This window comes from Schistocerca serialis, chromosome 3 (genome assembly GCF_023864345.2).
Source record: "Schistocerca serialis cubense isolate TAMUIC-IGC-003099 chromosome 3, iqSchSeri2.2, whole genome shotgun sequence".
Taxonomy (NCBI): Eukaryota; Metazoa; Arthropoda; class Insecta; order Orthoptera; family Acrididae; genus Schistocerca; species Schistocerca serialis.
The window spans coordinates 841836548-841861273 of record NC_064640.1 but is presented as its reverse complement, the minus strand read 5'-3'; the positions used below and the strand labels follow the sequence as shown (position 1 = coordinate 841861273).

At 37.1% G+C, this 24726-nt stretch overlaps 1 protein-coding gene across 1 annotated transcript in view; it reads left to right on the top strand.

The window, feature by feature from the left end:
• LOC126471256 (ankyrin-3-like) overlaps nucleotides 1–24726 on the top strand; it is a 636759-nt gene that overhangs the window by 440239 nt on the left and 171794 nt on the right. Inside the window, exons 17-19 of the mRNA XM_050099375.1 lie at nucleotides 12225–12356; nucleotides 12440–12560; nucleotides 21737–21754. Coding sequence (XP_049955332.1) covers nucleotides 12225–12356; nucleotides 12440–12560; nucleotides 21737–21754 — 271 coding nt within the window. The remainder of the gene's footprint in view (nucleotides 1–12224; nucleotides 12357–12439; nucleotides 12561–21736; nucleotides 21755–24726) is intronic.

Genomic DNA, 24726 nt, shown 5'->3' with positions numbered 1-24726 from the left:
TCCTTGCCAGTTTGTAATAAATCATTACTGCTATTAAACTTTCTTTGCAGTATTTTGGCATAACAAGACGACTTGCTTTGGCAACAAAATGAATATGTAATTTAATTTGTGTTTGCTACAAAGTCCAACTGTGTTTAAATGTATAAACAAAGCTATTCTGTGCAAGTGTAGCCAAATCATTTGTCTGAGATACTAAAGCTTGCATTTTACACAATTATTTGCTACTTTTTTGTCATTTTTCATAATTTTGCCTCACGATGCACTATAATAAGCCGTATTCAACATTTTTTAAACATTTGTTTATGTAGATAGCATGGCCTAATTTAATCACCAACATCTTCCATATAAGAGGAACTGCAGAATGATTGAATTTGCTACATGACATCTACACATAGCAGCAATAGCTTGATAGTTATTTCTGTGTCCAAAATTCACTAGTGAAAGAGCTATAGATATAGTTTTCCCTCTTCAAACTATGATCTTTAGATTTGTCAGTTTAGGCTTTTTCTTAGTATCACAATTTTATGGCTTTGACAGTATTCTTTATGAGTAGGTAACTTCCATTTAAAAACTGTAGCTGTGTAAATATACCTTGAAACCAATCAAAGCTATTGATCACCTTACTTTCAGTAATAGACTGTGGGGAAATACTTGAACAGTTATGAAAAATTCTGCAACTTTTGATGTTCTTTTGCCATTTCAACAATACACTGATCTATGAGGAGTGAAGAATCAGCAGATCTTTGAAGAGAGAAACAATCATATTGAAGGATAGTGGATGGAAAAAGGGGCTGGGTGGAAGGGAGCTAAAGACAGTCAATAGATTCTCCCATTATTCATGGTGTTCCCAATTTGAAAATGGATTCTAGCCTTAGTACACAGCAGTAGACGCTATGACTTTTTGGGCTCTCTCAACTAGTGCTACCTCAGAAGATTTGTAAAGGTTGTAGTTTTACACTTTCTGTAATGCATTTTTGATGTTATAAGATGCTACAAAAGCACATTATGCTCACTATGTCTACACCTTCTTGGCAGTGAGCCAGGAAATCGGTCTTCTTCACCTTTCATTTACCAAATGGGCTTATAATCATTCTGAAAATGTTGTATTATTCTTCCCCAATAATGAGTAATGATGAACTCTGTTGACAAAAATGAAAGCAGATTGCTTGACTGTGTCAGAGGATTGCATCAAACACATCTTTCAGTTGATTTTGTGACAAGTAAGAAGCTCAAATTACAGCTCATGATATCTTCAGAAAATACCAATGAACTGAGTGCTCTGCACTTTATTTATTTACTTGTATGACTATGGTACAAGTTTTTCTCCTGAAAACTTTCACGGATCTGTACTATTTGTCCAGAAATTTTCTTTGGGGACCATGTATATAATGACTATGTTGCTCATATTGGAATGGCATTTATAGGATCTTATATTAGTTTGATATGGAACGGAACATAAGAAAATCTGGATCTCTTCATTGCGTTCAAGTAACAGTCATTTAAGAGGCCATACTCACAGTTCAGGGAAGTGTCACATTAGGAAATTATTATATTAAATTCCTCAAAATATAATTAGTTACTGAGTCTTACATTCCATGGATCATTTGCATTATAAATTTCAATGATGTGGAATAAGTCATTTTACATGCAAATAACAAATTAATTTGTACATATGGCTACATGCTGACAACTTTTCCTTTCTTTTAATATATAGATGTGAGTTAGTAGTTCGTACCCACCACCTTTTACCCTTTACAACAATAGACATTCTTCTATTGAGTAGAAGGTGTTACAGTTTGTTGCAGTTTGTTTCAAATCTTATTTTGTTGTCTGTCAGACATTTTATATCACTGAGCAAGTGATCAAACATTGTTGTTGCAGCATTGTGTACCCCATTTTCACTAGAGACAACCTTAATTTGAAGTAATGAATGTCATTTCATCTTCTCATAGTGTAATTATGTACATCATTGTTCCTTTCAAACTGTAGTGGATATTTACAGCAAAACTCATGAAGCAATAAATATACTGTGATGCTGTAGTCAAAATTTGTAACTTCTTACACAGATGTCTTCAATATTAACATGGGTGAACACACATGTTGTTCTTTCAGTACATTTTTGAGCAATGAATACTTTCTCTCTGAAAGATGAGTTATGACATTACTGAATGAAAATATGAAGAATATGTAAACTTTCTGATACATCTCACCTCAAGGTTCTCAATGTTTCTAAATGCAAATTTGCCTGGACTATGTTGTTCTAGGAGTTCCAAAATGTACTTTTTCCAGTTTAAATTTACATCAATATGGACATGTGAACATTTTGATGTTTCCACCCTAATTATTATTTCCATACCATGTGTTACACAATTTATTGTTGTACTACCTCTAGATGTGAGAGCTGAAGATGTCTTTTTGAAACTGAAAGTGAGTTCACTTGCACAAAACCAGTCAATGATACTTCTAAGAACATTGTTTACCATTACTTCTTCTGCTGTATGAATGCTAGGAATGATTATAACATTAGTGTCATTTGAAAAAAGTACTCATTCACTCATTGTATATTAGATAGAATATCATTTACATACTTGAGGAACAATAGCTGATGCAAGATTGAGCCATGGGGAATCCCATACTTGATTTCTTCCAAGTCAGAAAAATTTCCCCCCCATTACATTGGTTTAATTACTAAGTACGACTTTCTGCACTCTTTTGGTTGTGTATGACATTATCCATTGGTTGTTTATACTGTCAGTTCCACAGAACTTCAGTTTATATACTGTGTTTCACACAGTAAAATGGCTTAGATAGGTTGCACAAAATGCCAACCAGTGCTATTTTGTTATTTCATACTTGTAAAATATGGTTGAGTGAACATGGGAATGGCATTCTCAGTTGAGCAACTCTTCTGAAATCCACGCTGTCATTTACTGAGGATATTATTGTTGCTCTGGTGGGATACTCTTCTAGAATGATTCAGATTTTAAAAATTTTTTGAAGAATTATCTCAGTAGTGAAACGGACTGCTAATTATTGACATATTTCATATCACCTTTCTTATAGAGAGGTTTAACAATGGCATATTTCAGTCTTTCTGGAAAAATGCCTTGAGTAAGTGATGCATTGCATATTTCATATAAGACCAGGTTTATTATATCGAAACAAATCTTTAGCAATCTGTTGGAGTTTTTATTTTTGAGACAATATACAGTTTTCTTAATTTCAGAAGGAGAAGTTGGTGATACATTCACGTGATTGAAGTTCATGATAGTTCTTTTTTCAACATACTGCTCTGATTTTTCTCTTGAACTTTTGTCTCTATATTTTCTACTACATTTAAGAAATGTTTACTAAACATATCTGTTACTTGTGTTTGATTATTTAAGGCCTTTCCACTTAATTCAGCAGTAATGTTCTTTGGCTTGTTGTCCCATCTTTCATTTGATTGCCTTCTATATTGGGAATGATATTCCATGGATCAGGTAAAGAGATTCTATAAAGTAGTTTTTAAAAATTTTCCTCTAGATTATGCCACCATACTTGGAAAACATATAATTCAGTATCATTAGATGTGTGTCACAGTGAGCAAAAACAGTATATTTCAGTCTTTTCAGTTGTGTTTATGTATAAGGAAATAATATTTGGGTAATGAAAATGATGCAGATGACTATAGTGAAGAACGCTTTTTGTGGCATAACATTTGAGGATATTCACATCTGCGGTATTGTTTCACTGTAAGTGTTAACTGCTATTTGTAGTGTAAAGTTTTACAGATGCTAACGTGCCAGGAAGGGGGGTTATAATTGTTACATCCCGCTCCTGACACCAATTGTAAAGTTAGGGGAAGTTTACAAGGGACTTCTGCAACCGATGTAAATGTATAGCTTGGCAGGGAAGGGGGAAGAAGGCTGTTAAATATGCCTCATGGCGGCAGTGTACGGAAGGTCGAGCAGTCAGGATTTGATAGTGGGCATCCAGGGCTGCGTTAAATGACAAAACAGGAAATTAAGTACAATGAACAGGATGTATTACAATATACAGAGTACAAAGGGCATGCCTAGCGTCAGAAGTTAGCAGGTTTAGGCCACTCTAGGAGGTCGAATAATTAATTAAAATGGGCAACGGAAGGGGAAGTGGTTCATGTTAACTTACGGTGGTGACCAGCCTCCGGCTCTGCCTACCAAAAAGATGTCTGTTCTGCTCGAGGTCTGGATTACAAGAGAGTGAAGCAAGTGTGTTCTGCTCCGCAGGACGCTCCGGCGTCCACACACATGATCGGTATCCCGCGCACGCTATTGGCTAAAATCAATGGCGTGAATTTGCTAGCAGTTTCAGCAGAGGGTTCAAGGTGTCTCCTGTCAGCAGCTTTAACTGGACAGAACCACCTCGGTTTTGAAAGGCAAGCGACTTGTGTCACGTAGGCATGGCGTGAATTACTCTGGGAGAAAACTTGTAAAGATTCCACTCGGCCTTTGAAATAAATTTCTTAAACCAATTCTCTAAAATATTCATTGACTGGCTGCCATCCTGTACAGTAGTCATGGAGGAACATATACTCAATTACTATTGGTACATGGCTCCACTTTTACAAGTGATCATTCACCATTAATGCTTCAAAAAATGTAATGGCAAAATGATACATCTAATTTATATGAGGTGGTTGCTTACGAGCAGAATTTTTAATTAATTGAGTGATTAATTATGATTCATAGATATTATCATGAAGAAGAGTCTTCGGCGATGTTATTTACTTACAGTTGTAAAGTAAATAGTAAAATTGTTTTTAGAAGAGTCTCAGTACATTTCTGTCTCCTCTGACAGATGCAGCAGTGAATTTTGCACTGGTGCTTTACTTACAGCTCAAATACATTGGTGAAATACTAAGTAGCTAAATCAGTTTTCTTAAATGTGTCTTAGATGAGTCTTTGGACACATGGTGCCACAAAATTTAAGCATGCTGATGGTATGCTTCATTCAGTTGCCCAGTCTGCCAATTTGAATCACAGCTATGGATTCATACTTTCAGAATGTCACCACAGATGGAGCTGAGTCAAAGAAATTCATGAACCATTTAGACAGACCACTTTGCCACCATTGTACTTCAGTTTGGAATTTTAGTCACCTCTGTTTTTGATGCATTATTGTAACCCACACCACTGTTAAGCTGTCTGAATGTTACTATTGTGTGTATCTGACTATACCTGTATTGTTGCATATTTATCTGTTGCTAGGACAATTACGTGTTTTCCCTCTCAAAAGATATGAATGCCTTGAGTTTTTCTATGGAGATGTTACTCCTTGCCACATTAGCTTTGTAGAAAACTCTGCAGGTCTTCCTTTTCTTACTTCTTTCTAAACTTCAGATTGAAGTTTAGGAACAGCTTGCTTGACACTGCTGATAATCTCATGTTTACATAACATTCTCTGAACTCATGCAACATTGAGGCCTTGTGGCAGCATGGGTGTTGTTGTCTCATCCAGTTTCTTCACCATCAAATTGACCATTGTCCTTGAATTGTGAGTCTCACTGTTCTGTCAGTGTGAGATAGTCAATGCACCTTGTCAAAGTGTTTCACAGTAGATTTTTGGTTGTAGAGGTTCCTAGTTGCAGTGTTTCCACACACCCACTCCTGAGTCTTGGCTGAAAGAATGGAGAACAGGGGCAGATGGCAAGTGAGCGGGGTTTGTGCATTTTTGTAAAGCTCTTGCCTTCTACTCTATAGTTGCTCCCACATTATGGCCTAACTGTATTATGACACTGAGCAAACTGTGGTAGAGTGATGCTACTTCAACATAGCTGTAAGAAAGTGAGTCTGCTGAGCAATCTTGCTTTCTTGATTAATTACTTTTGCAGTATCCTGAACTTACATTTTACACTGAAGTGCCAAAGAAATTGATACACTTGCCTAATATCGTATAGGGCCCAAGTGAGCACGCAGAAGTGCTGCAGCACGATGTGGTATGGGCTTGACTAATGTCTGAAGTAGTGCTGGAGGGAATTGACACCATTAATCCTGCAGGGCAGTCCATAAATCGGTAAGAGTATGAGGGGGAGGAGATCTCTTCTGAACAGCATGTCGCAAGGCATCCCAGACATGCTCAATACTGTTCATATCTGGGGAGTCTGGTGGCCTGCGGAAGTGTTTAAAATCAGAAGAGTGTTTCTGTAGCTGCTTTGTAGCAATTCTGGATGTTTGGGATGTCACACTGTCCTGCTAGAGTTGTTCAAGTCTGTCATAATGCACAATAGACATGAATGGATGCAGGTGATCAGACAGGATGCTTACATACATGTCACCTGTCAGAGTCATTCTAGATGTATCAGGGGTCCCATATCACTTCAACTGCACATACCCCACACCATTACAGAGCCACCACTAATTGAATAGTCCCCTGCTGTCATGTAGGGTCCATGGATTCATGAGGTTGTCACCATACCTGTACATGTCAATCCACTTGAAATTTGAAACAAGACTCGTCCGACCAGGCAACATTTTTCCAGTCATCAACAGTCCAATGTCAGTGTTGATGGGTCCAGACTAGGTGTACAGCTTTGTGTCATGCAGTCATTGAGGGTACACAAGTGGGCCTTCAGCTCCAAAAGCCCATATTGATGATGTTTCATTGAATGGTTTACATACTGACACTTGTTGATGGTTCAGCACTGAAATCTGCAACAATTTGTGGAAGGGTTGCACCTCTGTCTCTCTAAATTATTCCCTTCAGTTGTTGTCCATCCCATTCTTGCAGGATCTTTTTCTGGCCACAACTTTGTCGGAGATTTTATGTTTTACCGGATTCTGGATATTCATGGTACATTCATGAAATGGTCATATGGGAAAATTCCCACCTCATCACTACCTCAGAGATGGAGTGTCCCATCATTCATGTGCCAACTCTAACACCATGTTCAAACTCATTTAAATCTTGATAACTTGCCATTGTAGCAGCAGTTACCAATCTAGCAACTGCACCAGACAGTTATTGCATTATATAGGTGTTGCCGACCACAGTGCCATATTCTGTATGTTTACATATTTCTGTATTTGAATACACATGTGTATACCAGTTTCTTTGGTGCTTCAGTGTATTTTCTCCTTGCAGATGTGAACTGTATGACAACTGAAGTTTTCTAAATGAATTTCACTGGATTTAACCTTCTCGGGTTGTCAGCCAAGTGACAATATTATCATGAAGCAATGTTTCAGTGAGTTTCCAACTCATCAGCTTCAAGAGAAGTTATGGTGCTATTGTAGAATGTGAATTTCTAGAGCTACTGCACTACAGTCTCCTTTTCTGAGGAAGCATAAGGCAGGCCAACTGTTTGCCTTCAGAAGAGAGCATGTTTTCTTTGTTTTTTCTATTGTTATTCAACTGGCTATTTGTTTGTTCCTCCTTTCGTTATGTCCATCATTTCTACAAGGTTTTTCCCTTGTTTTCAATAATGTAATTTTCCTCCTCAGCATTCATCCATTTCTTCTTTGGCTTTTTAAATACTTACAGAAGTTAACATTCACTAGGTTAAGAGTATGTCACTACACATTATTCATTTTTTCTGAAAAAAAACCCTGAACTGTGAGTGTAATACAGGTAGCTACATACATTATGAACTGGCTTTTGTGGTGCAAGCTTTTTGTTAGTAAGAATTTGATACAAGGGCTAGAGGTCAGGAAGATGGTTAGCAAAGACATGCTGTTTTCTGATTGTAATTTCCACTACTTTTGTTTGTGAAAGCACTTAAATCTTTGAAGTAATCTTCAGGTTGGTTTAGGTTTTTCTCACTTCCCCACAAACATAATAAAAGAAACTTAGGTCCTTTTGTTATTTTCAAGCACAACTGTTCTTGTTGGGCAGTATGTTGATAGGGACAACGAATATTTTACCAGAATGTTTCAAAATACTATTCTGATGTTCAAACTGAAATATAGCATAAAATTCAATGAACACTATTGACATACAATTAATTATATATCCCAGATTTAAAAAAAAAAAAAAACTTTGTTCCTATTGGCCTTTTATAACAGTTGTTAGCCTTTAGTTGTTGAAAAAGACTTCTTTCATGCAACAAGCTCTATCATTGTAATACCGTATTAGTAATTAGATTATCATTGTGCATCATGCAGCATTTGTGTTTTTCAGGAATCACATTTTGGGTAGCATAGCTTCAACTGTGTTGGGAGCTTCCCAAAAAATATTAAAATACAGCTCCCCATCAGGATTGATGTCAGAATGCTCAAAATCATAACTGCATGTCCTAAGTATTAGTCATCTCAGCCTTAACCTTTTATAAATAATATTAACTTCAAATGAATTTTGAAATTACAGAATTTCTTTGTATTCTCTGTCTTCTATTTTCCCATTTCAGGAACTTTCCAAGTAAATTTTGCTGCTTTACAAAATAATTAGTGTGCTCTTTCCACGTAGTCTCTTGTAAGCTATGTTAATTTTTATCACCATATAATAAACAAGTGTCCTCATGAAGGTGTGAATAGACAGACACAAACAAACATTGCTCAAGTAAGGTAGATTCATGCAGAATAATGCCCAGATTTGATATACTGTTTATTAATTGCAAGTGATTGTGTCCCATAGCTAGGAGAGCTCTTTTTAAAATTTGATGAGTATTAAGTGAGAAATTAATCACCTTCCTAATATGTAATTCTTGATATATTTGATAGTTTTAGGATATTTGTGCAATTATTTATTGTGACTACTCCTCCACAAAAAGTAAGACAGTACATGATGTGCTACTTAAAATTAACTAATAAAGATATGTCACAGAGTTATCAATCTTTTGTTGGCATTTACAAGAGGTATTGCCTTGATATGTTCACATACATCTTTCATAATGAACCCATAGTGGCTTTACAAACCCTCCTGACCAACCCCCCCCCCCCTTTATTGCCCACTGACCTCCCCCATTCCTCCTCCCCAAAAAAAATTAAGTCTTGTTTGTGGTCACTGAAATATTATTGTATTAAGGTATAGTAATGTAAAGCTGTTCTGGTGTATTTTAGAGAATTTTTGCATAAACAGTACTGAATAAATATATTAGGTCTTTTATATAATGTAGTGCTTTATATTTTTAGCTCCAGTATATTAAACTGCTACAGAATCATTATTACGTAATAGTACATGTGCAAAAGTAACTTTTATAAGTGATCAGTGTGAAGCAGTGTTATGAGAGTATACTTTGCTTGTCCTATACTGGCTACATATCTGGCATAATATCATTGACTTTTTTTAACGACAACATTATTTTCCTTTCACAAGTTTCTCATAAAAGTTTTGTTGTTACTGTGGATAACAATCCATTGTTCTTAAAATATTTTCTGAAACAGTTGTCTTCTTTATTAGTAATGACTCCATCAAACGCCTGTGTTGATAAATGAAACTAATCAATTATTGGCAATATAATTTAAATGGATAGATAAGAAATCTATCCCCCAGGTGGCCACAGGAGAACAGACACAGACAAAAGGGTTTAACTTTTACAAGCTTTCGGAGCCAGTGGCTCCTTCTTCTGGCAGAAGAGTTGAAGGAGAAGGAAGAGGGGTGAACGAAAAGGACTAGAGTGGCTTATGGAAAGGGGCGCAGTTCCAAAAGGTCACCCATAACAATGGGTCAGGGGAGACTTAGCAGACAGGATGAGAAGGAAAGAAAACAATTGGTCTTTCCTTCTCATCCCGCCTGGTTCGTCTGCCCTGACCAGGGGTTCTGGGTGACTTTTCAGAATTGTACCCCTTTTGTCTTTCCTTCTCACTCTGTCCTGTAAGTCTCCCCTGACCCAGGGTTCTGGATGACTTTTCTGAACTGTAACCCTTTTCCTAGGTCTCTCTAGTCATTTTCCTTCACCCCTCTTCCTTCCTCTTCAACTCTTCTGCCAGAATAAGGAGCCACTGGCTCCAAAACCTTGTAAAAGTTAAACCCTTTTGTGCACATGTTCCCCTGCCATTGCTTGGTGAATATATTTTTTATCTATCCATTTACATTATAAAGACTTGTGTAGAGTATGTGCACCTCAATTTACTTCATTCTCATATTTGCTTAACTTAAAAACTGATTTTTACCTATCACAAAATGTAATGATTGACTCATAGTCTATTGAGAACATTATTCACATTCTCTGGACATTACACAGTGGGATTAAAGTTGCATACCCATGGAGCATACCGTGTGATTTATGGGGCTGGTTAAAGATAAAAACATATCGGAGTACAAGGCTTGCTCATCAAGAAAATCATGTTTACAGCTTTTCTCCTCACCACATCATTCTTTCTTTTCTGTGTAACAGCTCTATGCTTTTTTATAACAGCTTTGTGCTTTTTATACAGCATCCATGAAAGAGAGAAAGATATTTAACCAATTGTAATAAATTACAGATTCAGGCTTTTATAATTCAGAATGCTTATTTAAAATGCTCACTTATCCATTGGCCCTCTCTTCTCCTTTCACTGTAAGAGGCCTCAATGAGCAGACATCTGCTTGTGTCTGTATATGTGTGGATGGATATGTGTGTGTGTGCGAGTGCATACCCGTCCTTTTTTCCCCCCTAAGGTAAGTCTTTCCGCTCCCGGGATTGGAATGACTCCTTACCCTCTCACTTAAAACCCACTTCCTTTCGTCTTTCCCTCTCCTTCCCTCTTTCCTGATGAGGCAACAGTTTGTTGCGAAAGCTTGAATTTTGTGTGTATGTATGTGTCTGTTCGTGTTTCTATCGACCTGCCAGCACTTTCGTATGGTAAGTCACATCTCTTTGTTTATATAGACACACACACACACACACACACACACATCAGTTAGATCTTGTAACATCACTGCATTTGTGATCAAAGATTTTTTTGTAGCTGACTACTTCCCTTCTTTTTATGCAATACTGTGATTCAGTGAATGTTTGAACTGCAGTTTATTGTGGCAACAAATTTCAAAAGAGGTTTTATCTATTGTTGGCAATATTCCCAAATGTTTGAAGAGCTGTCTACAAAAGATTCTAGAGTGGATACTATATATTTTCCTTATCACACATTTCTACTCAGCTCTTTACAACTCTTCCAAGAGTCCTCATTGATACAACAACACATATCAGCTCTCTCTGGACATCTATTGCCTTATACGACACCTTCATTTAATAAAAGCAACCGATAAATCACGTCTAGTATTTTTCCTGAATTACTCGTAGAGTATTTAATGTAATTGTTTCGAGGTTTGAATATCCCACCCTTTCTGATAGTTTCTCAGGGTTGCAATGTATGCATTGGTGTGTACACCTTCATCTTGATATAAGGGACGATCAAGAATTTTCCATCTCAGGGCATTGCTACAGTGTATATGCAACATAGTGTGACTTTAATGTGAGTATATAAGCAGTTACATGTAGGTAAGGTATTAGCGTGGCATTCATGTCTTTCTGACATGTGTGCAGTAAATGCAGAAATGTGAATTGTGACGACGTTGTTATTTCCAAATGCGTCCAAACAGGACCGATGTGCTGTTATTCTTTTCTCAACTGCCAAAGGACAGACACTGGAAGATGATCTTCAGAGAGTGAAGATGAGGCAACACATATGTTGAAACCTGTGATCAGGAGTGCTGCTGCTTTGTGGTAATGCATGTCCCCATATAGCAAATGTCGTAAAGCGGAAGTTACACCAACTTGGTGGGAGATACATGAGCACCCACTCTGTACTCCTGATCTCTCCCTGGGTGATTATCGCACCTTCTATCCCTTAAAGCAGACCTTGAAGGATGGACAGGTCCTTTCAGACGAGGATGTGCAGTACATACTTAACGATCTTCTTAAAGCAGCTGGACACGGGGTTTTACCAAACAGCTATCTTCGACATGGTGGATCAGTGGGATGATTGCTTCAATGCTTGTGGCACTTTTTCCTGATTGGCATACTGATTCTTGACTGAACAGCATTCAAAAAGAAACTTTTTGATCACCCCCTGTAACAACCACATGAAATACGGGCAAAAATATGATAAGAACATTGAAATTTCTCTAGCTGTGGCAACTGCACTCACATAACAGTGTTATGATCATCGTTCAGCAATACAATACCATAATTGTAGCTATACAAACTGATTGATAGTGATTACTTTAAATGATTGAGTAATACATTTCTTCTGTCACTTTTTAAATGCCAGAAATTACTGCTCAAGAATTTTTGCTTTATGTTGTTGTACTATACCTAACTCAACAATTTTTTTTATTATTTTTAGGTGAAGATACAATGCTCAGTGATCAGCCTTACAGATACCTGACAGTAGATGAAATGAAAAGCCTTGGAGATGATTCACTGCCAATTGATGTTACAAGGGATGAAAGAATCGATTCCAATAGAGAATGTATGGGTATGTTTGTAGATATGTAGTTGTTTTGATCTGTGTAAATGACATTACACATCAGTTAACACAATTTGTACTTCTCTCTTCAGCTCCACCAACAGCAGTTGATGATACTATCAGCCCACAACATGCCAAAGAAACATACACTCCATTTGTAACAAATTATGCACCAGACAATGTGGATATTAATAGGCATCCCGTTCATGTTGGGTAAGCCACAATCACATTTTTACCAGAATTCTGTTTCTAAAGATCAGAAAAAATTTCTTGACTGACAAGTTTCCATTATTCTTGACTGACTGTTTTCTCTCTTATCTGTTTTTGATAAGCAACAAATCCTGTATACAATTTTACTAGAAATGAATTAACATTTTCATAATAGTAAGACAGCAATTTATTTCCAAACAATACAGTGAATTTCATGTAAATGGTATTCTCCAGATGGATTACAGAACAGGACTGCTGAAATGTTGAAGAATATAAAAGAAGCAATGAGAAACTGTGTTTTCTTAAAGCATAAAGCAGAAAATCTGGAGTTTATGGCTATTAAAAGAAGAATGCTAATTCTATAAATAAGATATAATTTTTGTAATTTTTGCAGAGTTAACAATGGTCATATGCTGTGAACAATGGCCAAAGCTACCAGCTACCTTGGCTCAGCATGTTGATTAAAAGAAGGGTGGTAAAGACTGTCTGCAAGAAATCATTTCACACTGACATCCTAATCTCTAGAGTTCACACATTGTCAGACAGGACCAGAGGGGAGAGGGTGTGGGAGGGGTGGTTACCACAGAATTACAAGTAGTTTTCCAAATTAATGGTTATTTAAAAAGGAAAACTGTACAGGCATTGCACCATCACTCAACAACACCTATGAAGGAGCTCAAGATGAAGGAAGGAAGTAAAAGTTGTGCATGTCTGCCCAATGTTGTTTCAATTTCTGGAAATAGTAGTTCTGTTCCATGGAAACATGGAATTCCATGTATATCAGACCTGTCAGCAAAGATAAAAATTTCTCTTCAAAAAATTAAAGACCACTAATTTTAGTCCTCTTATATCTGGACTTCCATTGTCAGTACCATCCCAAAGTCACATTATACATGAGACAGATCCTTAAAACAGTCACGTAGAATGTCAAACACTCCAGGTAGGAATATCAACCCCTTGACACAAGGATCATATCCCTGTGGAAGGCCCATGTGCAAAACCTGCCCAATCCACACATCCAGCATTTCCTAGTCCAGTCCTGTCACTTGTTTATCCTACTCCATCAGGGGCCGTGCCACCTGTGAAGACAGCCATGTCATTTACCAGCTCTGCTGCAATCGTTGCACAGCTTTTTATATTGGTGTGACTACCAACCAGCTATCTACACAGAATGAACGACCAGTGCCAAACTGTGGCCAAGAGCAAAGTAGGCTACCCTGTGGCACACCACGCAGCTGAACATAACACACTTGATTTCAATGGCTGCTTCACTACCCAAGCCATGTGGATCCTTCCCTCCAGCACCAGCTTTTCTGAACTTTGCAGATGGGAGTTATCCTTTCAACACATTCTCTGCTCCCGTAATTATCCTGGCCTTGACCTACAGTAACATACTGTCCCCGCACCCTCCACCCTGGCCCACAACCTCCTGACGCTGCACCTGTTGATATTCTAGTCCCTGCACACTCCACCAGACAGCATTTGTCTCTCTCCCCACTTGTACACTACTATCATTTCCCCTTCCCCACCCTCTCCAGATTGCTGCTTGCATCCTGCATGATATTGCATTCCAGCCCGAGATGCTGGAGTTGGTGGTTGTGTATGTATGAGGTGTGCTTGTATGTGTGTGTGAATAGTACATGTGTCTCTCTTTCACTGATGGAAGCTGTGGCTGACAGCTATATGTGAGTGTCTTTTAACTGTGTCTGTCTGCAACTTGAAGTGCCTTCTTTACATCAAGTAGACTGTGTAAGGGGAATACCATGCCAAAGTTTCATATTATGTATGGGCATTTTCATTGAACAGTCAAGTAAAATGTATAAGGAGAATGGACAATAAACCTGGTAGTAGTGCATACATGCACTCATACCAGCAAAATATTACAAAAGCATCCAAATACCCATATTTTGAAAAATCTATAAGATTACTGACCTTATTTTACCTCAATCATCATTATCATTTCTTGTCTAGTAGATGTCCTGTTTCATGCATAAACAGTTTAAAATAATCAAGTGCCTGTTTGAAGACTCATGTAGGAAGGTTATTACAAAAAGTTAAAATAGAGAGTTATTACATATTCAATAATACCATAAAAGACGGGAATGGCACCTTGCTCTATGCTTGTAGCCGTATTTTGAGTGCATGAGTTACACTATCATTATCTGGAAAGTGTATCCCACATAGAGAATCCTTAATTGGCCCAAACACATGGAAGTCAGTGTGTGCTAGATCTGGGCTATAGAATGGTGCATTGATGTCCAGACCAAATTGATAGCTGTTGCTAGAGTCTTAGACTTGTGTGTGAGAGTGCATTGTTATTTTGGAGCATAATTTCTTTTGGATTCTTGTTAGACTGAACACACTAGAAATGGTTTTTGAGTTTGTTCAGAGTTTTCAGTGTGCCTTCAAATTAAAATTTGACCCTTTTACCATCCATGAGAAAGACACCATCCCTATCTCAGAACACTGTGATAATGACTCTGCCAGCAGACGGAGCTGCTTTGAATTTCTTCTTGTTTGGTGATAGCAGGTGGTGCCTTTACAGTGACTGTCTTCTTGTTTCCAGCTCAGAGTGATGGGCCCATATTTGGTCATTTGTAACAATCTGTGATAGAAAGGCCTCTCCATTGCCCTCAAACTGATTTAAAAGTTCAAATGAAATGGCCTTTCTTTGAATCTTGTGATCTGTTGTGAGCATTCATGGAAACCATTTTGAGTACACCTTTGAATACCAATAGTCTCATTCACTGCACATGCACTTCCAATGCTCACCATTACCTGTAGAGCACATTTAAGAGATATGATGTGCCAGGCTGTGTGAATAGTGGCATCCACACACTTCACCATCTTGGGAGCAGTGGCTGTGGCAGGATGTCACCATTGTGGCAAACCATGGAGTTTCTACACTTCCTGACACTTTTACTTGTTTCATCCACTGCCCAACAGTACTCCTCTATCAATTGCATATATTATTACCACCAACTATTAAATCGTACAATGATCACCATTCAAAGATAAGGGAAATAAGAGCTCTTACTGAGGCATTCAGACAGTCGTTTTTCCCTTGCACGATCTGCCAGTGGAACAGAGGGCAGGAAATATGACTTTGGCATGAATTGTGCCCTCTGCCACACACCGCTTGGTGGCTAGCAGAGTATATGTGTAGATGTAGATTTAGATTGGCATGCACTGCGTACAACTGTTTTTCCTCTCAACTACATCAAAATGATTGCCCTGCAATTCACAATTAAGTGCCTGGCAGTGTGTTCATCAAACCACCTTTAAGCTACTTCTCTGCTGTTCCACTCTCAAACTGTGTGTGGGGAAAACAAAAACTTAAAACTTTTCCGTGTGAGCTCTGATTTCTCTTACTCAATTATGATGATCATTTCTCCCTCTGTAGGTGGGCAGCAACAAAATATTTTCACACTCTGAGGAGGAAACTGGTGAATGAGATTTCACAAGAAGGTCCTGCCACGGCTAAGAACACTTTTGTTTTAATGAATGCCACCCCAATTTGTGTATCGTATCTGAGGCACTCTCTCCCCTATTTCATGATAAGGCAAAATGAGCTGCCGTTCTCTGAATTTTTTCTGTCTCCTCCATCAGTTCTATCTGATGCTGATTCCATACCACACAGTAATACTCCAGAAGAGGGCATACAAGCATATTGTAATCAATCTCTTTAGTAAACCTGTTATATTTTCTAAGTGTTCTGCCAATAAATTGCAGTCTTTGGTTTTGCTTTCCCCACAACATATCTTTGTGTTCATTCCAATTTAAGTTATTCGTAATTGAAAGACCGAAGTATTTAGTTTAGTTTATGGCCCTAAGATTTGTGTTATTTATTTTATAACTGAAATTTAGTGGGTTCTTTTCAATGCACATGTGGATGACTTCACCCTTTCGATGATGTAAAGGCAACTGCCACTTTTTCCATCATACAAATATCTTGTCTAAATCATTTTGCAATTTGGTTTGATCAGCTGATGGCATTCCATGGCAGTAAATGACAGCATTATCTGCAAACAATCTAAAAGGGCTACACAGATTGTCTCATAAATTGTTTACATAGATCAGGAACAACAGAGGGCCTATAACACTTACTTCAGTAAGGTCAGGTATTAGTTCTGTTTTACTCAATGCCTTTCTTTCAGTTGTTATGAACTGTGACCTTTCTGACAGGATATTGTGAATTCAGTCATACAACTGAAATGACTCCATAGGCATGCAATTTGATTAGAAGCCGCTTCTGAGTAATGGTGTCAATTTGACATCCTCTGTCAATAGCACTCATTACTTTGTGAGAATGAAGAGCTAGTTGTGTTTCACAAGAACAATATTTTCTGAATCTGTGTTGGCTATTGCCAGTAAATCATTTTCTGTGAGGTGATTCATAATGTTCGAGCACAGTTTACATTCCAGAATCCCACCTCAAATTGATGTTAGTGATATGGATCTATAATTCTGTGGATTACTCCTATTTCCAGTCTTGGTTATTACTGTGACATGTGTAACTTTCTAGTCTCTGAGTACAGATCTTTCTCTGAGCAAGTGGTTGTATATGATTAATGATTATGGAGCTGTTGTATCAGCATACTGTGAAAGAAACCTGACTAATGTACAGTATGGACCAGGAGCCTTGCCTTTCTTAAGTGTTTTAAGCTGCTTCACCACACCAAGGATATTTACTTCTAAGTTACTCATATTGACAGTTATTCCTGATTCAAATTCTGGAATATTTATTTTGCATCCTCAGAAAAAAGAAGGCATTCAGTATGATTTTGGACAACATTATATGCTTACCACTGACTTTAAACATATATTTTTGCTGAAATATCAGGGGTAGATTGTAGTCACCACCAACTATAATTGTATGAGTGTGGTACCCAACTGAATTAACACTCAAGTTTTCTTTGAGTTGTTCAGAAACTGTATCATTTGAGTAGGAGGGTTAATAAAAGGCACCAATTATTAATTTATACCAGTTGTGAAGTATAATCTCTACCCACACCAACTCACAGAAACTATCTGTTTCAATTCCACTACAAGTTAGACTACTTCTGGCAGCAATAAACCCTCCACCATCAACTGTGTTTAATATATTCTTTCTGAACATCATTAGGTTCTTTGTAAAAATTTCAGCTGAACTTATTTCTGGCTTTAGCCAGCCTGTAACAATTTGAGATTCAGTGGTTTCTATTAGCCCTTGTAACTCTAGTTCTTTTGCAACACAGCTATGACAGTTTACAACTAGAATATTGATTATTCCAAAGTTCACCCTCTTACTGTGTTTGACCTGCACCCTTTGAAACTCAAGCACTTTCTGCATGTTCCCAGGACCTTCTAACCTAAAATGCCACCCAGTCCCTTTGCCACCTCTCTAGCTGCTTCTTGCATGTAGTGATCTCCTGACCTATTTGAAAGAACCTGGAAACACACCACACAATCATACAAATTGAGGAATCTGCAACCTACATGGTCACAGAACTGAGCCTCTGATTCAGACCCTCCACTCAGTTATGTACCAAAGGACCACAGTCGGTTCTGTTGATGATATTACAGATGGTGAGCTCTGCCTTCACCTCACAAGCAAGACTAACAGTCTTCACTACTTCAGCTATCTGCTTGGAACCAGAGAGAATTTCTTCCAATTGAAAGCGGCACACATTGTTAGTATCAGCATGAGCCACCACCTGCAGTTGCCTACAGCCTGTGCTCTTCATGGCACCCAGAAGCATCCATTCCACATTTGAAATGATTCCTCCCAGTATGCACAGAGAGTTCACATTGGATTCCATCCCCTCCTTTGCGGACATATCCCTAAGGGGTGCCATTATCTGCTTAACATTGGAGTTCCCAACTACCACCCTCTGTGAATTCCTGGTTCTTGCAGGCTGGGGGGATTCCTCTAGAACAGTGTGAGTAACTTGCTCATGGACTTTGCCAGCCACACATAGTACCTAAAACCTGTTTGTCAGATGAACTGGGGAATCCCTCCCATCAGCCTCTCAAAATTTTCACTGCTAGTGAAACCTTGGAATGACCTCCCACTCAACCACAGGTGAGGAATCAACTTTAGTGCGGGCAGTACCAAGAGTGGCCACAATGGTCGGCCGATTGGGGAACACATGGGTCATGCTGGATGTCCTTCCAATCGCAGCATCCATTCACCCACGATGATGTCCATTGGTAACAGCCTTTAGCTGCATGACCAAAGCCAATGCTGCCTGGAGCTGTGAGTGAAGTCTCATCAACTCAGTTCACATCTGAATACAGCAGTCACAGTTGCTATACTTACTAAAAACAGCCTGATAAATACACAGACATTCATGAAATATAGGTGTTGAAGCTATGGAACACTGATAAAATGAGAAGCTGTGTCAGTTCACAGTACTTTAATGGGCTCATGCTAGGAGAGCTGTCACTTGATGGGGGATATAACTACTACAAGTGGCTCCTGAAACACAAAAACAAATGCTTGCATGATGCAAACAGCAGTTCTATGTTCTACCACAGTTAATAATGTGTGGGACTGTGCCTGATAAATAAACAAACATTCAGAAAATATAGGAGTTGAAACTAAAGAACTCTGATGAAATTTAAAATAAGTCACTTCTTATGAGAAGCCATGTGAATTCACAGTACTTATAAATATAATTCACAAACAGATGGTGAACTCACCTTTATCTGCAGCAGGAACACAGGTCCTCTCTCACTGACGCTCTAGCTGACAATCAAGAATTGCTCATAACAAGTGTCTTGTGTAGACGCCATTTTGATATCACACTATGCCTGTGCCATCTGTAGAATTGTTCGAAACGTCACACATATGCAGAAGAAGCATCAAATTTGAAGCACATGAAAGGTCATTTTCCTATATGCATTAATAGCTGTAAAAAATAATTATATTATCTTTATAAATAATAAAATGTACTGAATGGCACTCATTAATACAGGTTCAGGTATGTAGACAATGTACTGTTTATGTGGACAGGCACTATGACAAAAATTAATATGTGTTTTAATTGTGTAAACACTTAACACTAAAATATTAGCTGCACCATTGATGTGGGTAACAAAACCATAAATGTCTCACTGATTAACATTGATATCAGTGCACTGGTATGTTGTTTTAAAATCTAAATGCCAACAAATAGTACGTTGATAACTCTCAGTGGCCAACAGCACACAAACAGGTAACTTTCTACCTTAGGGTACTTCACCTCATTGCTATTTCAATGTCCAGAGTAGATTTTCAAAGTTAGGTACCATAATATCCAGCAATGGCTGTAATCTTTTTCTGATACACTATCCAATGTCTACAGAAAGTGGTGTAGCATACTACACTTAAAATAAATATACCAAAATATGGCCAAAATGTTACAACCCTGCCACATAAAATATCATGCTAAAATCTTAAAATATGCTCTTCAGGTATTCTGTTCTCAAAGACTTCAACATATTACATCAATAAAATGCAACTTATGTGCATACAGACATACAATAACAGTAATTACATGTACCATAATTTGTATAATGTTGCTATGTATAGCTGTACAACATAAGCTGTTATTTTTGGGGCTTTCAGTCTGAAATACAGCTCTCCATGCTATGGTAGTTACACACCAGTACACATATTTTTGACTGGTTTTTTATTGATCCATCTTTATCATACAACACAAATTGTTCAATCAGTTTTGAACATGAGGCTACCACTATATTTAGAATCACCAAAATGATGGGAAAGCAATTAGGTAGATGTGCTCATAATATAATTTTATCCGCAACTGATGGACAGGCCAAAATAAAGATATAGTAATATATAGTACTGGAAAAATAGTAGGCAAATTAAAATTAGGTACCTATTCTTACAGTTACCAAGTGGCAACAGGAGAAAAAATGTATAAAAGATTTGAAAATATATGAGCTTTAGCAGTCAGGGTTCCTGCTTCTGGCAGGAGGGCGGGTGGGAAAGGAAGAAGGATGAAGGAAAAGGACTGGTGAGGTTTAAGAAATGGGCAGTGTTATGCAAAAGTGACCCAGAATCCTGGGTCAAGGGAGACTTCAGATGATTTCATAGGTTTCCTGCAGAACTGAAAAAAAAGTGATTAACACTAAATCTTCAAATCTAAGTTGAAAGGTTTTGCTGTGACACACCATTTCTGTTCTGTACACCTGTTCAGTTCTGTACAGCTGCTTATCCATATTTGCTCCCACAGTCTTTTTCATGTTATTTTAATTGATGTGTTTATAGATTTTCTAATGAGCTTTTTGCTAATTGACTTCTTCCATGACCAAATAGCTTAGGCTCACATGTTTCCATGGATCTCAATTAAAAATAATAAAATAAATAACCAATATTCTCATGTCAGGCAAACAAGAAATGAAAGCTGACTATTGGAAGGATTCAAGATCTGCAAACATGTGGCATACACTCACATTATTGAATACAGCTTGATCTTTCCCCTCTCTTGGTCTTTACCTAACTTTCTTATTTGTCCATGTTTCCAACACTGTCTGGCACATTATACCAAAACAATACATATGGTATTTATTTTATTATCCTTTTCAGTGTAAAATGAAATTTTATTTGGTATTACCATGATTTGAAGCTATAATGTAATTTGATTTGCCAAGTCCAAACTTCTACCATTCCTTCTTTCACATTTATTTGCACATGTTATGGTGTTTTTTGCAATGTCATGTTTACACTGTTGAAGGTGATTTTATATTCTGATTGTTAAGGCTTGTTAACACCTCTGATGAATGTAATTAGCTATTTTCTTGAACCTCAAAAACTGAGTTGCAAGATTATATTATATATTATATACCATGCTGAGTTTGGATATTCATTGATAATCACACAAAGTAGGAAATAGGTGGTACTCAGAGTAATATGGAATATGAAAGAAAGGAACTGATGTTGTACTTCTTTGCTTCAAACACAATCTACTGTGTAAATTCTTCTTCGTTTGTGTGCCTATAGTGTCTGTTAATGCTTTACAATTATTGAAGGTGTATAAAGTCTGTCCTTGCAACTACAAAAAACACACATTTTTTGGTAGTTTCAAAGACAGATTGTCTGTGACTTTAATAATCAGTTATGTGTTGGTTTGGAAGAACAGTAATTGACTAATGTAATCTCATACAAATTGTTTCTTCTATGTCTAACACAGGAAGCTACACTGGAAGAAGTAAGTTTTATCTTATTTTTGACATTTTTTTTTTTTGTTTTACTTACTACAAAATGTAATGCATGGATGAAGATAAATGCAAATAGTTGGGAAACAGTTGAATTCTGCATTCATCAGTCGTTAGTCATTGTCAGTTCTCTACCAACAATGATTTCCTTAATAACACTGCTGAAGTAGTGTATGCATTTCTGTTATATTTCTGTTTAACTGATATTTGAGACTGATATTTATATCTTATTTTTCTTATTTGTGCTTGTATAAACTGTCCAATCTGTTTATCTTTTAACTTATATGTAGACAGTATAAATTACACTGACTAAAATTACATAAACAAGATTTCCATTTTAATTTAATAGTACAAGTCATTTTTTAAAACTGATTAGATCTGTATTTTAAATTCCAGTAGAACCATCTTCATTATCATTTGTTGCTGACATCATAAAGAGAACTTTTGGAATGTGGAATTTCTCAACAAATACTTAAACAGAGTGCCATATCTATCATGAACTTTTTCTACACACTGCATTAACTCTTGACTCTCCATAATACAATCTTACTCTTTTTTTCTACCTGCACTTGTATATAATGGTTAATTAATTCCTTACTTTATTCACAAAAATGCACTTATCTTTCATAATACATTTCCTTCTGTTACACCATAAATACGAGGGTTGGAACTTAAATAGCGGCAACTATTTATTCACAACCGATACAAAAGAGTTACATGTTTGCCCCTGTTACTGTCCTTCAAAGTAGTCACCAAAGTTGTGCAGAACCCATTGCCAATGATATGGAAGGCATAGTATACCATTAGCAGAGCCTGTTCTGTTGATGGTGCGAATTGAGTGGTCTACTGCCTGTCAAATCTCTGGAACAGTTCTGAAGTGAATACCATGAAATGGTTCCTTCATCTTCAGAATCAAATCAAAGTCACAATGACCCTAAGTCTGGGGAGTATGGTGGATGGTACAGTACTTCCCACTGCCATCGACCAAACAGAGCAGCCACAGCTTGCGCTGTATGCGCCCACACATTGTCATGCAAAATGATGGGTTGGTTGTGCAGAAAGAGTTGCTGCTTCTTTTGCAAAGCTGGTCACAGGTGATGCTTTGAAAATGATCAGTAATACTGTGCATTGATGGTGGAGGAACATAAGGTGTTACGATAACACCATCACAGTCGTACACAAGAATCACTATAACCTTAGACCGTTCCATATGCACCATCAACAGAACAGGTTCTGCTAACAGTATACTATGCCTTCCACATTGCTGGCAATGGGTTCTATACAATGCTGGTGACTACTTTGAAGGACAGTAACAGGTGATAGCATGTAACTCTTTTGTATCGGTTGTGAATAAATAGTTGCCACTATTTAAGTTCCAACCCTTGTATATTGCTTATGAAGTATGATAAGCCAACACACATGTACATAAGCGTCTGCACATGAAAATGTGTTAAATCAGTTGAAATATTTATTTAGAAATGTTCCATTCACAGTTATGCCTTTAGAGTAAACTTTTGTTGAAGCTCAGTGGATATCAGACAACACAGAATGAGCTGGAGTGAAGAGTGACTATTGGGGAGTGTAGACTAATGTTCAGAGCATCTGTGGAAGCAGTAAAACTCAATGAATGGTACAGCATGTACTGAGGGGAACAAGACCAGTTCAATGCAGTGAAAAAGAGGGTCATTACCTTTGAGCATATGAAGGTCATCCTGTGATGCAAATAGATTTTATGGCTGTATTGTTACATACTGTCCTACTAGTTTACTTACAGTCATCCTATCTGCAAGGAATTCAAGCCACATTTGCCACTGAAATATTGTTATGACAGTCAGGGGCCATGAATGTATCCACAATCATGGCAAAAATTCACTTTGATATGATGCAGGCCTTGTGTAAAATATCTCCTTCAATATTATAATGTATGAATATTAAGAAGAACACAAACATGTGTGGAATTAAATTTCTGTGGATACATGTGATCAAATATTCATGTAGTACACAATCTTTATCTAGAAATTTGGCAAAATTTTTCGCTACCTGTTCTTGGATTCTCATCACAAAAATATCTTTTTAATATTGTAGTACCAATTACTTCTGTTTATCTTTGTTTTAGGCTGTTTGATGATTGCTATTGATTATAAAATGGGTTGATGATGAGATTTCAAAATAAACATAAATTCTGACATTTAAATGAGGATGTTTTGAGAGTTTATAGAGTTTATTTGTCAGATTTTCTCAGTATTTCAGTCACATGTATTGTCACCATTACAGTCAACATTGCCACTAACATAATCAGTTCCTCGTGGTTGGATTGGAGGATCTTTCATTCTCATTGTCTCAATTTGTCATTGTTTTTCCTGTGTGCTTTGCTTCCTGTCTCATTACTACTGAATGATAGGAACCTGTGGCAAAAGAAGGGAAAAGGTTGAACTGATAGACTGAAATTGAAGATCTGTTCATGAAATCAGTACACTTAATATGTTTCTTCCTTTTTATTTATAAATTAAAAACAGTTGTTTTCTTTATTAACCACAAGTAAACTTTCTGCCCAACCATTTTTAATCATGAATAGCAAAATGTAGATACATATTGTATACACCATATTGACAGAATGATCGCTGAAGGTGTTTTGTAAATGAAATCAAAACAAGACTGGTAAAGCACACTTTTAAATGGTCTTATGCTTAAGATGGGAAAAACTATAGTAATTGACAATGATTATAGTTGAACTTGATTATAAGTACATATGATAATAGGATTTACTTTACAACCATTACTGTACAGGACAGACATGTATAATTACTTTTAATGAAGTTGCCTTTAAGTTTTAAAAAATATCATCTATGGTGATACTTCTTATATCTCAACATATCTCATAAGCTCGTCATTATGTTAAATCCTAATCTTCCGTCCATTCTTTATCACTTTCACACTCTATCATTTAACCACACCTGAGGACATA